General features: G+C 36.6%; 1 protein-coding gene across 3 annotated transcripts in view; it reads right to left on the bottom strand.

Moving 5' to 3' along the window:
- The window catches only part of LOC105053233 (transcription initiation factor TFIID subunit 2), a 48,629-nt gene that overhangs the window by 17,657 nt on the left and 15,303 nt on the right, over window positions 1–15,669 (bottom strand). The window contains exons 9-18 of one of the 3 annotated variants that reach the window (XM_010934326.4): window positions 13,764–13,889; window positions 13,629–13,682; window positions 7,282–7,350; window positions 4,342–4,439; window positions 3,899–4,234; window positions 3,712–3,799; window positions 2,382–2,507; window positions 2,247–2,303; window positions 807–886; window positions 662–704 (exon numbers count right to left, since the gene is read on the bottom strand). In XM_010934326.4, the coding sequence (XP_010932628.2) occupies window positions 662–704; window positions 807–886; window positions 2,247–2,303; window positions 2,382–2,507; window positions 3,712–3,799; window positions 3,899–4,234; window positions 4,342–4,439; window positions 7,282–7,350; window positions 13,629–13,682; window positions 13,764–13,889 (1,077 nt within the window). Of the gene's footprint in view, window positions 1–661; window positions 705–806; window positions 905–2,246; window positions 2,304–2,381; window positions 2,508–3,711; window positions 3,800–3,898; window positions 4,235–4,341; window positions 4,440–7,281; window positions 7,351–13,628; window positions 13,683–13,763; window positions 13,890–15,669 lie in introns of all 3 variants that reach the window. The other 2 variants (XM_073244521.1, XM_073244522.1) reach the window with 2 other exon arrangements.

Consider the following 15,669-nt stretch of genomic DNA (forward strand, 5'->3'; position numbering starts at 1 on the left):
ATTTGAAAATTCATTGCATGATGTTGCATCAGCTTTGTTAGCATTTGACCATGATGAAGATACTGCCAAGATGAGGCCCCATTTCTAGCCCTCATGTAAAAATATTACCAAAGGATAAAAAAAAATTTTAAAAAAAATGTTAATTGTGACACACACATGATGAAAACATGAAGGTGCCATTGCTGGGTGCAATGGCAAAAGGCTTTAGCTTTGGCTGACAAGCACAATGGCACAGGTTTAAATCTTAGGACAGCCACTTTGTACAAAAAAGAAAAAAGAAAAAAAAAAGCCAAAGATTAACTATATCCCCAGTCCGCCCCTCTCAGGACCCCACATGCCAAGACCACAAATGGGTAATGGCCTTCATATGATGATAATATGGAATTGATATATGTCTTCCAATCATGGGAAATGATGCATTTATCATGCCACAGCGTCAGTGCTATAGATGAAACAAAAATTGCTAAAGACAAGTAAGAAAGCACAACAAAATTCCATAGGAACACAATTATTTTCACAATCTATGAGTCCTCAATAGCATTTTATGGATGCATATTTTCAAACATCAAATCAAAGGTGTTAATGAAAAACCACAGCCATGTACCATACTAAATGTACTACTTTTCATGTTATACTAACAATTCCTACCTCATTGCATTACCTCAAGAACAAAGTATTCCGGAACATCATGGAAGTCGTTTGGCCTGTAAATGTAAATGTGACATTTGTAAACATTACATGTATCTATCCCAACATGATGCTACCAAGTACTTCGAACATGAAATAAGAAAGAGAAGGAGCCTTACCTAGGTAATCCAATATCTGCATCAAATCTTCGACTCTTATAAAATTTAATCAAATGGAGTAAGCCAGCCAGATCTGTTTCCTGGACAGAAATGGAGCACTGAAAAACTTAAAGATATTTTAACAATGAAGACAAGATGAAGGCAATGTGAAAAGTGTTTGTGTGTGGAGCAATAAATAGATGTCAAACTCTTACGGATAACTGAAAGTAATTAATCAGCCAGGTGTAATTTTGTTACTTCTTATAATATTCTTTTAAAAGCCTTATCAATATTGCATATGCAACCAGTATTTGCTGAACCAACCCGAATTGGGCAGTATAGCTTGTACCCAATTGAACCGGCACAAAATTGGGCGGTCAAAGGCTTCGAGTGCTCTCTCTCCCCAGTTCAATGCCGACCAAAATCATTCCCTCGAACGATGGCGAAGACGACAACATCGCCCTCGATTGATGTTGAAGACAATATATCGCCTTTGATCATTCGAAAAGACGACGTATTGCTCTTAATCAACACCATGGAGGCCCTCACTGACATCTCCACCCTCAATCGATGGTTAGGGTTCGGGTTCTAGTTACCACTGCTGATGAGGTAAGCCCCTCCCTCTCTCCCTCCCCCTCTCTCTTCTCCCTCTCCTCCATCTCCTCCCTCTAAGAAAGCTCCTCTCACTCTCTCTCGCCCCCCCTCTCCTCCCTCTCCCTTCCCCTGGTTCAATACACCTCGCAATGGTATAGTACATTTCAGTACCATAACAAACCGGCCACTGACCAGTATGAACCTGGTAATGGTCTGGCAAACCTTGCATGCAATGGTACAGAAACTTAAATTCTTCCCCAAATACATTACGGTAAAGTTTGATGAAGAGAATTTTACCAAGAAAAGAAGAACTATACTTCATCTACTTATACGACTTCACATAGAATGTAAGGTAATGCAAAAAGAAAAAAAAGAATCTTAATAACCACTCAAGTCAACCACCCTAGACACAACTCTATAATCATAGACCCCTTAATGACTCTAGCAACTTTAATTTTCATATGCATAGAAACAGAAAGAAACAAATAAAACATGCGCTATTTACATATTAACATGTCTTACATACCAACTCCTCTGATCACAACAACCAGAGGCTCTAGAACCGATTACTGGGTGATGCATCCCCATGTATTTTGGACCTAGGCATTTATAATGCAAGTGGCTCTCCCGCCCTTTCTCTCAGAAACAAAAAACATTTGTTTCTAGTCAACTAAATAGCATATTTAATTCACATGCTTTTGCATGACACAATCACTTCAATTTACCATGTGATGTGAGTGCCCATGTCAATCATATAGATAAGTTTTTTTAGACAAGTCAAGAAACCAAAATTCCAGAAGAAACACAAGTTAAACAAAGGTCTAGCATGTGATAAGATAGATCATTATAAAATACATGAAGCTCTACCTCAGAAGCCGTATACGCCAACGCATATGCTGCTTCAATTCTGACTCTCCAAAATGCCTGGCATAAATAGTATTTAACCATGTAATAAGCGCACTACTCAACTAACGGTTAATAATTTGAATGTGGGGTAAAAACCTTTGAATCAGTGAGGAAGCTATTAAGAGCATTGACAATGGAGAAAGAAAGTTGGGGTAGTTTCTGCAACATCGAAATTGCTTGTGACTGAGCAACCACATCTTTGTCTTTCTCTAATTGATTGATCTGGCAAAAGCAACTTAAAATTTAGAACCTATATAAGACATTCGAAGAAGAGTGACAAATCGACATCCTTCATTTTGATCAGAGCCAAGGTTTTCAGTACCTGTACCAATACCCAACTGGTACAATATCAGTACAGTCCAGGTCTTCATACCAACACTTAGTACGAGTTGGGCCTACCTAGTGTCGGCTCCCTACTAGTACGAGCAGGCATACGGGCCTACCTAGTGTCGGCTCCCTACTAGTACGAGTAGGTATGCCTGGTACGAACCAGTGTGGTCCGGTACTAAAATGTGAAACCATGATCAAAACATAATAGATCTAATAAAATAAGCACATTAAGTGATAATCATATCCAGGGAGAAAAAAAAGGATGAAAAAAAGCAAGGTCAGTTTAAAAGCAAACACAAAGCATCGCTACAAAGTTATTTCCAACATAGTCTTACTCTCATTTGTAGCTTTAAATCATACATTTGACAAACTGCTAAATTTAGAAGCTTTTTGGTCAAACACTGAGAAATACACAGAGCAAAAACTACTAGAAATATACAGAGAGTCTACCACAAAACTGATGTGAAAAAGAACATCTCTAATTGAGTCAAAGACATTACACAAACAATCCGTGACCAACTAAAAGGCTTGCCAACATAAAATCATTCAAATTCATTTTTGCCTAACAATAATTAGTTACTGCAAAACAAAATTTATTTTCCTGGAGATGACATGCCAAAGCTGTATGGTCCATCAAATCTTTTAACATGGCAATATTCTGCAAGAGTCTACAGTAGATAATATTGCAGCATGACAAAAGTAGCATGGTTTAGTCATGTAATGGAGTTAATACTATAGTAATTCTTGCATTATGATTTTAGTGTCAGACCAGCTCTTTCAAGAATGCCTTCACTAATTAATGGATTCCACACTAGAAATGTACTCTAACTATCTAGAGAATATTAGAACTTCTGAACAAAATACTGAATGAATCACTTCACTTTTTACTGTTGTTTAGGATATCCTACTTGTATTACTAAAATGCCAAAACATCTCCAAATAGAAAGGCTAGCACATTTAATAATATTCCACAGTTTAAGATGCTGCACAAAAAATACAACAGTGTAATAGCATTCTTAGTAGGTAGAGACAATAAAATCAAAGGGAGAAAAATAAAATCTTGAATTATACTGGCTAGAAAAGCTTTTGTTCTTACCCACATCTGAACAGGCTGGTGACAATGAATTTCAGCAAGGTACTCCATTTCAGGATCCACTCTAATCCACAACAAAGGTGAATCCATGCTGCAAATGAAAAGAAAGTTTCATCATAATTTCAAGAATATCTAAAAAAAATCTTTGGTTAGACAAAATGAAAGAACACTTGGTAGCTAGGGAACAGACCCAGTGCGTATATCTTGAGTTGACACAGCATCTACATTGTCATCAGAGCCATCAGGTTTAGAACCCTTTTTTTGCTTCTGAAACCGTTTTGCAGCTAGTTTAGAATGGCACTGTATCTCCAGCAGTTGCCAGCTCTCCCCAGCCATTGGCAGAACTGGATGGTCATACATTCCATCAAGTTCGTGAACACGGATGCTCATCATTCCTGGCCAACCAGTTTCGCCTTCTCGAATTTCACTATCAGGATTGCCACCAGAAACACGTGTTTTTTCCGTGCAACCTCGCATAACAGCCAGTTCGATCATATTTCTTCGTTTGTTATAGGATAGTCCCATCCTTAAAAGGAGAAAATGGGAAAGGACAAATAGGTAATATGCACTAGTAAAGCAAGGAAAGCAAAGCGACATGGCAAAGGGGGAGAGGGACACTGAATGCTGTTTTACCTCATAACAGGACATCCACAAGTTTCAACCCATCGAGGAAAAAATTCTTTTAGGAATGGACGCTCCAGATTGCCAACCTTATTGGCAAGGTGCCTGAACTGAACTCCAGAAAATAACAATAAATAAATAGCACAATTACTTTAGCAACTTCAACAAAAGATCATTTTTTATGGTAATTATCAGGGTAAAGCATCAATATGACAGTGTCACACTGTGAACTGCCATCTTAATATAGTATTAAATAAATGAGAAGAATTATCAAAATAAAAAATAGTACCAAGCTTAATCATGAGTATTTTGATGCATGATCTAGTTGCTCTTAATTTCATCCAGCAGGAGACATTCATGCAATTCACATAATATAAAAATCAAACAAAAAAAAAAGGGTTCAGCTTCACACACAGGCAGAGTGGCACAATGCCCCACTTCATTTTCCGTTTTTCTTCTTCTTCCTTGTTCCATCAATCGATATTGTTATCATTGTTTTGTTACTTGCCGTTCATCTCACCAAGAGCTTATATAATTCCCTCATTGTGTTTGTTCTATCAATATCTTCAGGACAACACATTTACATATGATCAAGTTTCAGTCCATAAGGCTATTTGTTATCCTTCGTGAGGTATATTGGCCCCCATGGCTCCCTTAAAAATTTGCAAGAAAATTTAACTCTTCTAACCATGGTTCACCGAACCAGCCCAAACTGGGCGGTTTGGGAAGTGCTAAACCATGCCGACGGCTAACCGGTGTGGTTCGGACATGAGTTTTGGAATGCCAGCAAAAACGAAGTGAGGGAAAAGGAAAGAGGGGAAAAGAGAGAGAAAGAGGAGAGGAAAGAAGAGGGAAAGGCCGGCGGTGACCCACCGAGGCCATCGGAGGGCCGTCGAGGCTCCGGGTCTCCACGAGAAACTGATAAAGAGAGAGACAAAAAGAGAGGAGAAGGGAGGGAAAGGCGGCAGGGAGACGGTGGATTGGCCGCCGTGGCCACTAGGTGGCCCAAAACGCCCCACAGCTATTTGTTAATTGGTATCCATCCTGAAGTATATCGGACTGCATGGCTCCTTTAAAAATTTGGAAGAGGATTTAACTCTTCTAACCATGAGTCGCCGAACTGGCCCAAACTAGGTGGTTTGGGAAGTGCCAAACCATACCGACGACTAACCAATATGGTTCGGGGGTGAGATTTAGAATGCCGGCAAAAACGAAGCAAGGAAGAAGGAAAGAGGGGAAAAGAGAGAAAAAGAGGGGAGGAAAGAAGAGGAAAAGACCGACGGTGGCCCGTCGAGGCCGCCAAAAGGCCACCGAGACTCCGAGTCTCTGCTAGAGACTGACAAAGAGAGAAATAAAGAGAGAAGGGAAGTGAGGGGAGAAGAGGGAGGGGAAGGCGGTGAGTTGGCCACCATGGCGGCTGGTCCAAAACCCCTCGTGGCCGTTGCGGGTTTGAACAAAAGCTTCGCTGTGTTGGGTTTTTTAAAAAATCCGATGAAACAGGAGCAAAGCCTCTGTTTCAAACCCATGGTGACCATGGGGGGTTTTGGGCTGCCTAACGGCCACTGTTGCCATCCAACGGCCCTCTGACAGCCTTCCCACCACCTTCTCCTCCCTCCTCTCCCCTCCCTTCCCCTCTATCTCTTCTCAGTTTCTCTTGTGGAGGACCATGAAACCCAAGAGACCTCGATGGGCCTCCGACTGCCTCCACAGCCCTCTGATGGCCACCGCAAGCATCTCCACTAGCCACCCATTCCTTCCCTCCCTCTCCCTCCCCCCTTACTCTCTTTTCCTCTCCAATTCATCCCCCACTTCCATGTTGGTTCGGGTCCGGTACAGTCCAGTACAGGGGCATGCCAATTCATACCGCCGGGCGGCCAACATATGTCCAGTTTCGAGTCAGCGATCTTTGCTACTAACTGTTGCTATAATTAGACGAAGTTCAGAAGCACTCATATGATCAGTCTAAGTTCACATGTACTCCGCACGGTCTACACCTGATCAAGACATCATCATCTTTTAGTCTATCTTTACAGGTGTTGAATAACTCAGCACAAAATGATAAGGGGCATCAAGCATTTTTCCCAACAACACACTTAGGATGTTACCAAAAAAAAAACAACACACTTAGGAGTCCTCACTTATAACACAATTTTATTTCAAACTTTTGGTGTCAATTTTAGTTGGATAACGGCAAATCCTTTGTCATGGCCACCCATGGATTTTGTTGCATTCTCAAATATCTGTGCAATAAGTGGGGTTTTTGTAAGATGAATCTATTTTATCGGGCATCCCTACAATGCATTGTGGACATTAAAAAGGGAACACTAAATGGTGAAACTTCCAAGTAACACTTTTCATGAAGTAAACACTTGAAAAAAAAAGCATTAAGAGAAGAATCTCAGAATAAACACCAGTTTTCATTTAGCATAAGCAATTAGACATAAGAAAATTTCAATCAAATCTCCCAACAGAAACAAATCATGAAAGAACTAGCACCATTCAATGCTCAATCACATTAAATTCTATACTTTCAGTAATGGCTGAGTATTTCAGGTGGAGACAGACTCCAATTTTCAAGATTGCAAGTTTCAACAGAAACAAAAAACTCCCATCTTAAGGCAGATAATAATAATCTAAAACCAGACTTCAGGTTTCTGATGGTTTTTGTCAGTTTGACCCATGGATTTGTCCATTCAAGATGAGCAATAAAAAAATGATTAATTTAAAAAACTAGTACACTATAAGTAAACATACAGTGTGATGCATACTCTTATGAATGATGACTTTGTTAATTGCAGAAACTGTCGCCAGAAAATAATTATAATGCCTGACGTCATGCAACATGATATGCATGTGAATGGCATATAAATGGCAAACGTCAAGACCATCTGACCGGATTATGGAAATGATATTTGATTCTAATCTCAAAAGAAAGAACTGGATCATGCCAACCTCTTTAGTACCAAGCATTCTCATGTACCGAGTTGAATCACGAGCCCTACAAACTATATGCTGTAGAATCTGAAACATCAATGCAGATGAATCAGGAAGAGTTTAGAAAATTAAAAATAATTGACAAGTATTCACTATGAATAATGGAAGCAAAATAAAAATGCTGGAGTCCAAATACTATAATTTGCAAATCTCTAGGTTTAATATAGATGAATTAGATTTTCTCAAAATAATATATAGATGGATTAGAAGAAGTCATCAATCAATTTTTCAAATATCATTTGGTAAAACAAAAAATGAAATTGTCACAGGTATCAAAAATAAATAAAAGTTCACCACGTGAAAAGCTATAAATATGTAAATGACCCCATTATATGTTGCTAGATGAGATTGATTACTAAAAAAATCAATAATGGCTTTCGTCGCATAATTTTCCTCTTTAATGCTTAAATTGTAGAATAATTCACATGTGAAATATTGAAATTTGTTATTAGGTCATGTTTTTCCAAAAAGATCCAAGATCTGATGAAAGGAAGTGACTATATGTTTGGTGCGTTAAAAGGACAAATATGAGCCTTTCAACAGTAGGGCTCAAAAGATTTATGAAACAACAATTAAGTCAATGAAATATGTAAATTTGATAAAACAAACCAAAGACTTAGACAATATGGAGGATGGAGAAGAGAGAAAGAGAAGGAAAAAGAAATAGGGTGCATAGACTGAATATAGCCGATGTGTCTCTTTTCACGATAGGATGGACAGTCACTTGAAGTGAGAACAAGGGAAGAAACAGTCCACAAGTGGCCTGCTGATAGAAAGGTTATATTTGATGAATGAGGCTCATGTAGAATCCATCTAATAAATTTTAGAGACATTAGGAATATTTTTTTACAAACAAAAAGAAGAAAAGAAAGAATTATTTCGCCTGTAAAGAAATAACTGGAACAGGCCATGCAGCACAACCTACAGGCCTCCTTCACCACCTCAGCCTCAATAGGCCAACTTGCTGGTGAAGAATACCATCATGACTGCATAGTCCAGAGTCCAGACCATACAGGGCAATGGCATCCTAACTAATCTGGCTCCCAATACAAGTCCAAAGCCAAAAGATAAAAGCAAAACTAAAAACAAATAAAACTTCGAGTCATGCTCATGCTGGAGACAACAAAATACTCAAAAAGAAAGCCACTATTACAACAAAATTCCACGGTCTAGAATCACACTAAGGCTGACATACCATCCAATAAAGTCATGCCACTTGTATTTCCTCAAGCATAGCTCCATAGAGCCACTTTGCCTTCTACTCTGGGGCTTGAAGGGTCTTCAACGGAAATCAAGGGACAACCGTACAGATCAACAAATTGTTGGAGCTGAAGAAGGCCGATGATGTAGATAGGAGCACAAGGACAATGTCTACTTAACCTCGATGTACATGGCCTAGAGGCTACAAAACATGGCACCTCTGAATGGAGATTTTAATACGATTGCACCCTGGCCATGGAGGCCAGGGACCAAATGGAGCTGGTAGTCCCAAGAGCTTCTCTCTCTATATCTACTTCAAGATAGAGAAATCAAGGTTGCCAAAAGAAAAAGAACTACATCACCTTAATAGAATGATAACCTTTACAGAAATACCAAATGATGCCCAACACGATCAAGATGGTCAATCCAAGCTTAGAAGCTATACCAATTAAATCTGTAATTCAGGTTTTGAATCCAGAGTCAACAAAGAGGAGAAACCATATCAAATTTGACCATGCTTAAAAATGACACGACTTTGCATGATCTCACCCTACTGATGCCCTTGATTCAAACCAAGGGATGAGAACAGGATTGGAACTTGAATCCTGCTAGAACAGTAATATATGTTCATGTGTCTAATCATAAGAAGCAGAGTTTCCATTTGATTGTTTTCAATTTGGTTATCATCATTTAATAATTTATTAGTTTACATAATCAATATTCCTAATACTGTCTTAAAAACTATCCAACTAACAATTTCAATTTCTTGATTTACATTTTCAATCTTAAGATATAGTCCATACCCTATAGACCAAAAATACTCAGAGATGCAACACTTAGATACTAAAATTTAAATATTTATTGATTGTGCTTTCCGATTAGCATCAGAATTATGATTAGAATTTTAAGTCCTTTCAACTTAATCAATAATAAAAAAATTTTACTCCACCAGAAACAGCAAAATAACAAAAGCACAGCATAAGGGTACTTCACCAGGAATAACAGGGTGCAAATAACATTATATAAGTTAAAGGAAGATAATGGGAGAGGGTGGAGGACCATGTTTGTCTTTTGTGTTGCTGGCAGGATGGGGACAAGAAAATTCAAAGTACATTGCTTCAAAATAGAAGAAATGGACAAAGTCTGTGTGCGAAGAGTTTGAGAGAGACAGTCACTCCCAGCCTCGCATTGCTTCATCAAAATGAGATCATGGTGGGTGTGATGACAGCTTTGTTGTAGGATGTTTCAGCAGTCCAAATGGACATAAGTGGACATAAGTGGGCTTCGGGCAAGCCCAGACATAACTGGATTTGTTTCCGTGCTCTGAGGATCCCATCACATGCAGTGATTGGAATGTGCATGGCAACCAAGAGGAATTCATAACCCTAAAAAAAATCCTGAAAGTTCTAGATGAGCAAGTCTAGTGTTTACAAAGGATTGGTGGAGACGGATGAGTCCATTAGATGAAGGGACCAAAAAAATTAAGTGCGCTGATGTAGAGAATAAGAAGTCTCAGTGGATTTTCTACATATGTACGAATGTGTACACACATATGTACATGCATGCATGCATTATCTCTAGGTGAGTCAATCGAATGTTCACAATCAGTGGGGAAAGAGTCCATTAGAGGAACAGGACCAACAAAAAGTGTGCTGATGTAGAGAATAAGAAGTCTCAATGGATTTTCTACATACATATGTGACATGCATACATACTAATGTACATGCATGCAGTTATGTTTCTAGGAGAGAAAATCTGATGTTCATAAAAGATCAGCGGAGAGGGATGTGTGTGTCTGTCTGTGTCGGTGTGCCGCGTGTCTGTGTCCATGTCTCTGTGTGTGTGTATGTGGGTGTACATCTGCATGCATGCGGGCAGGCAGGCGTGTGCACGTGTGCGCGCACGTCTGTATATATGTGTATATGTACGTACGTATGTATATATGTATCTACGTATGTATATGTATGTATGTATCTCTCACCCTCTCTGTGTCTGTATGTATGTCTCCATGTGTGCCTGTGCATGTGCGCGTGCGTGCAACCAGTTGTTGGGGCCAAGGGGCAGAGTTACCAATCCAGTTGTTGGGTCAACCAGTTGGGCCAAGAGCATATTAAATAATTAAATTAAAATAAAATATATGTAGATATGTGCAAGATTTTAAATCCTGTGGGACGGGACTGTCTCGGTTTTCTCATGAAATGAGATGCGCCGCCGTCCCACCCCATCCCGACACTTAGGACAGAAGATGTCCCAAGACATCCCGATCGGGATGCTGGGATGCTAACAGGATGGCCCTGTCCCGACATATGGGATAATACTCCATCCTCGTGTCTCACAGAACATCTTGCTGGAACCTAAATCTTTGGATATGTGCAAAACAACTATACATTTTGTTATGATACCAATATAAGTTGGCAACTATCTCAATGTTTAAGAGACATAAGCCGCTTGCAGTAGTTTCAAGTTAGGTCATGCAAAAACAGATGAGTTATTCTATAAAGTAATTTTTAAGAAAAAGGCCGATCTCAGGTCATAGTCATGTGAAAACTAACTAGGTCCAGCAGATTTTAGTGGATAAAATCATGGTTCGCTGTACTGCCCCATGCCAGGCATTACGAGACATACCATACCAGTATGCCGAACCATCCCATACCGATATAGCCATACCATATCATACCGCATACCAATGCTATAGTAGGATTTCACCGATATGGGATCTAATACTAAGAGAGTGAACCTTGAGTAAAATACAAATCCAATTCTTTTAGAGACTCAAACCAAACTTAGGCCCAATTTGTAGTGTGTCTCGTCCACAAAAAGAAAAAAGACCAATTATACATATATATCATACCAAAATAATTGCACGGAGTAATGGTAGGAAGAAATCATACTATATCTAGGTAATTTAGCATATGTTTATAGAAGTATGTAGCTTTACAGGATCAAGTTATGTGCATCAATTGCATTAACAAATGATTCATAAACTCACATAAAGAATCACTAACCCAAAAAAAGGCAAGAAATCACCATAACAAACATAATCTATAGCAATGGAATTTTAGAAACATTCGGCAAAATATGTTATTATAAATGCTCCCCAGTAATCGTTTTAAGGAATGTCATAGAAGATATGTAATATTGAAATGGTTCAACAAGAGTGTTGCTAAAGCTTATTATATAGCACTGAGTCCTTATAACCACTACAAAAAATTATATCCTATAGTAACAATTTTATAAATTATCGCAAAAGGTCTATAATATTGTAATTTTTAAAGGTTATTTATGCATGTTGCTACAATTTTTTATGTTAGGTTAGTATCTTGTAAGGACACTAATTTCTAATTGAATATATATATATATATATATATAGTATATAGTTTTGTTGCATAATATTGACTATTGTCAACGAGATAAATTTTGCCACCTAGACATCATTGCATAACTAATAGTTTTCATTGCTAATTATTTATAGTTTATTTTTGTGGCAAGTTAGTATCAAATCAACCTGACATGGGATTTTTGCAACAATAATATTTCATCACTAAATATGTATTTGAATTTTGTTTAGAAATAGATACTACACATATCTAATAAATTTTACAAGTAATGAGATTTCAACTACGTATATGGACTATTATATATTCTCTTTGAACTTAACAATTTTTAATGGGTTCAATATGCTATTTTCAACTTCATTTGGCCAGACATATTCACTGAACAGGTTACAAGGTCAACAAACTAAGATAAACATTTAGAATTTTGGAGAAGTGTAGGTCAGGTTCGCTTGGGAAATTTAATCCATTTTTGTAATATTTTATATACGCTAGTTATTATTAATTAATAAAAGGTGAATTGCAAATAATTTATTAAAATAGGGGGTGCATAATATCTTTTACCTACTCCAATGCTTATTGGTTACTAAAGGGTCAATGACGTTAATGCAGTGGATTATGTCATATGTTTTCACTTGGAATTTTTTGATAGGTTAGTTATGCTATTTTCAACTTAATTTTATCCAATCCATTTCATGAACAAATTACATGAGTCAAGTCATTTTGACAATTAGACCAAATAGTTTTCGGCACGAAATCTACTATCAATATGGCAAGTGATGCACCACAACCAGGTAATAATCTAAGATGTGATTATTAAAAACCAATTTAACCAAAAATTTGGTTCACTAATCTAACCTGATTTGTATTAAAAATATACAAAGTTTAAAACTACTTACATGAAATACAAAATAAAGGATTAAAAGGATGCTAAATTAAATATCATTACTTTTTAATCATAGCATGAAGAAAAATAACCATGAATTATGTACTCTTAAAGGACTTTAGGAAAAAAATGTATGGTGATTATAGAAATATGTTGAAATTATTAATATTTTAAATGAAAAGATTTTCAAAATTATAAAGAAAAAATGAATAACATCATTATATTTATTTTCTATCAAAAACAAGAAGATTGAATTTTTATGAAAATAATTAATTACTGAAATATGAAATACAACAACATATTTGAAATTAGTATATTAATATAATGCAGATAAGTTTAAATAAATATAATAAATCATAACTTCATGTTAGAAGCTAATGTTGTCATGGTGGCTAAAAAGTAAATAACAATCCAAAAGATCTTAGGTTCGATCCTTTGTACAAGTGTATATATAAAAAATTTTCCCAAAAATATTTCTTTCTAATACCTAATTATATCAACTGTATAAATCATTGGGATGACTTGAGAACGTTGCCACAGAGTTACTTATACCAACAGTTACCTAAAATGCGGCAACAACTTTAAGCACCACCTATTGCCATGGTTAACCAACTATAGGTATAGGTTTTACCGATGATTTGCTATTTTTTCCTAGGTTTTGACCGCTACAATAAACCTTTTCTATTTTAACGAATTTACTAGGAGCTTAGCAGAAACAGACAAAAGATATAGTACCTTCCTAAAACTAAGTAGGAAAACCATTTCTATGCAACATTAGCAAAGAAAGCAAAGATTAGAGCACCTTGACATAGTCCACCATATGATGAAACTGGATCTTATTAAACAATAGAAGTGACATATCACTAGATTGGATCATAGAATCCCACCTTACGAAAAGAGTCTGGACCCATTTGCTTCTCCAACATTTGAAGAACTGCCGTCTGCAATAAGAAATGGCAAATAGGAGCATAACCAAACTTCAAATATGGTACATTGAACAGCCTAATGTACTATCAACTTACAGCTTTCCATGAACGAATTTTTCCATACAAACCAATGGTTTGAGTTCCATACAGATCACTTGAAGCAGCAGGGAAGCTTAAAGCAGTTGCACTGCTAACATCAGCTTTACAAACAGCACAATTGGCCTACGTCGAAAGAAGTTATCAATAACATTAATAAAGAATAATTGATGCAAATTTTATAATGAGCATTTGAAAAGTTGAGGGCAATACCTTAAAAAAAAAAAAAAAAAAACAAAAGCAAAAAAAAAAAAAGAGCATATGCAAGATTCATTTGATGCATGTGAATGCAACAATCTGAAATTCGGAAAAAATTTTAAAATAAAAATTCTGCAATGTTACTTGCAAATTACACCGAAACATACAGCTAAGAGGCAAATTGTATATGCATGTTTATGAATACATTACATACTCCTATACACATGCATGCATTTACATATTACATGCATGCATGCATGTATTGATATATGTACACATGTATATGCATGAAAAGAAACATCACAAGAAATAGTATTTTGTTCGGTAAATATTGAGTAGAAAGTGTTGCAGTGAAGCAATTAACCAGTAATCAGAAAAAGCAACCGATTTATACACTTTGACAGATTCCAAACCTCAAAACAAGTTTAATATAGATTGATCATCTTACAATGCATCCACATACATCAAAATTACACATAAAATACTTAAAAAGCATGTTCGTAAACTATTTCTCTCAAGATAGGGTAAAGTCTACACTCTACAGCCTGTTCATAAAACTGAAGGAAGTAGAGTGAATTCTCTTCAACTTTGATTATTTGAGTAATCAGTGTTCTTAATCATACTACCATAGTGGGAGCTCTTGCACCTGCACAAAAGCCAACTATGTACTGAAGTGAGAGGAGGTATCTTGCCTTCCACACACACACACACACACACACACACACAGATTCAAAGCAAAGGTAGAAATTATTGGTAGATGACAAAAGTTCAGCATAGGGTAAAAATGGTTCTTCTTGTCACAAGAGCAAGATAGACTGATCTTCATAGTGACACGGTCTTATGTGAAGCCAAAAGCGACCGAACAAGTTAATTATTTAATTGATAATACATAGCAATCTACAATACATGTACCTGTCCATCATTTAAATTTTAGGCCAATCAAATAGTTCATCCAAGACATTCTAGTTTTTGTTGAACTGATCCATCATTTTGCACATTTCAAACTTTCTTAGATCACATGAAAAGTTGCCCAATTTAGCATGCATTACATACTTGGTAAATTGGTGCCATCTTCTGGTCATCTCATCATCTTTCAAATTTTAATATATATATATATATATATATATATATATATATATAGAGAGAGAGAGAGAGAGAGAGAGAGAAACTAGACAAAATTTACAGTTTTCAAAAAGTGAAAACAACTGGGTTACAAGAAGATAGAGGATTTTTTTTCCCAAATTTTCAGTTAATATGGACTTTTAAGAGATCATTCAGAATTAAATCTTGCAATTTTTCATGTAAAATGTTTTATAAAGCCTTTTATTTCTTTTCTATAAACATGATTTATAGCTCATACCTCACAGGCTCATGCTTCTATAGACATTTACATTTTCATGTTTTATATTGATATCAAATAACAGACTGATATATTACTACAATGACCGAAACATGACTTTATAACCCAGAATTACCGAAACATACTTTGTAATGATCTCTGATATAGATTTTATTGACTTATTCATTTGGTACCAGCAAAATTGCTGAAGCAGCCAAATCCAAGAATCATCCAGCATAGCCAAGCCAAGTCTTCTAACCTTGGACTTCCCATGTTCACAAAAAAATTGAACAGCTTCTCGTATTTTAGAATTATCTTGATTGAGATTAAGCGATTACCTGAAATTACTCCTTTACTTGAAGAGATAAT

Source organism: Elaeis guineensis, chromosome 10, assembly GCF_000442705.2.
Source record: "Elaeis guineensis isolate ETL-2024a chromosome 10, EG11, whole genome shotgun sequence".
Taxonomy (NCBI): Eukaryota; Viridiplantae; Streptophyta; class Magnoliopsida; order Arecales; family Arecaceae; genus Elaeis; species Elaeis guineensis.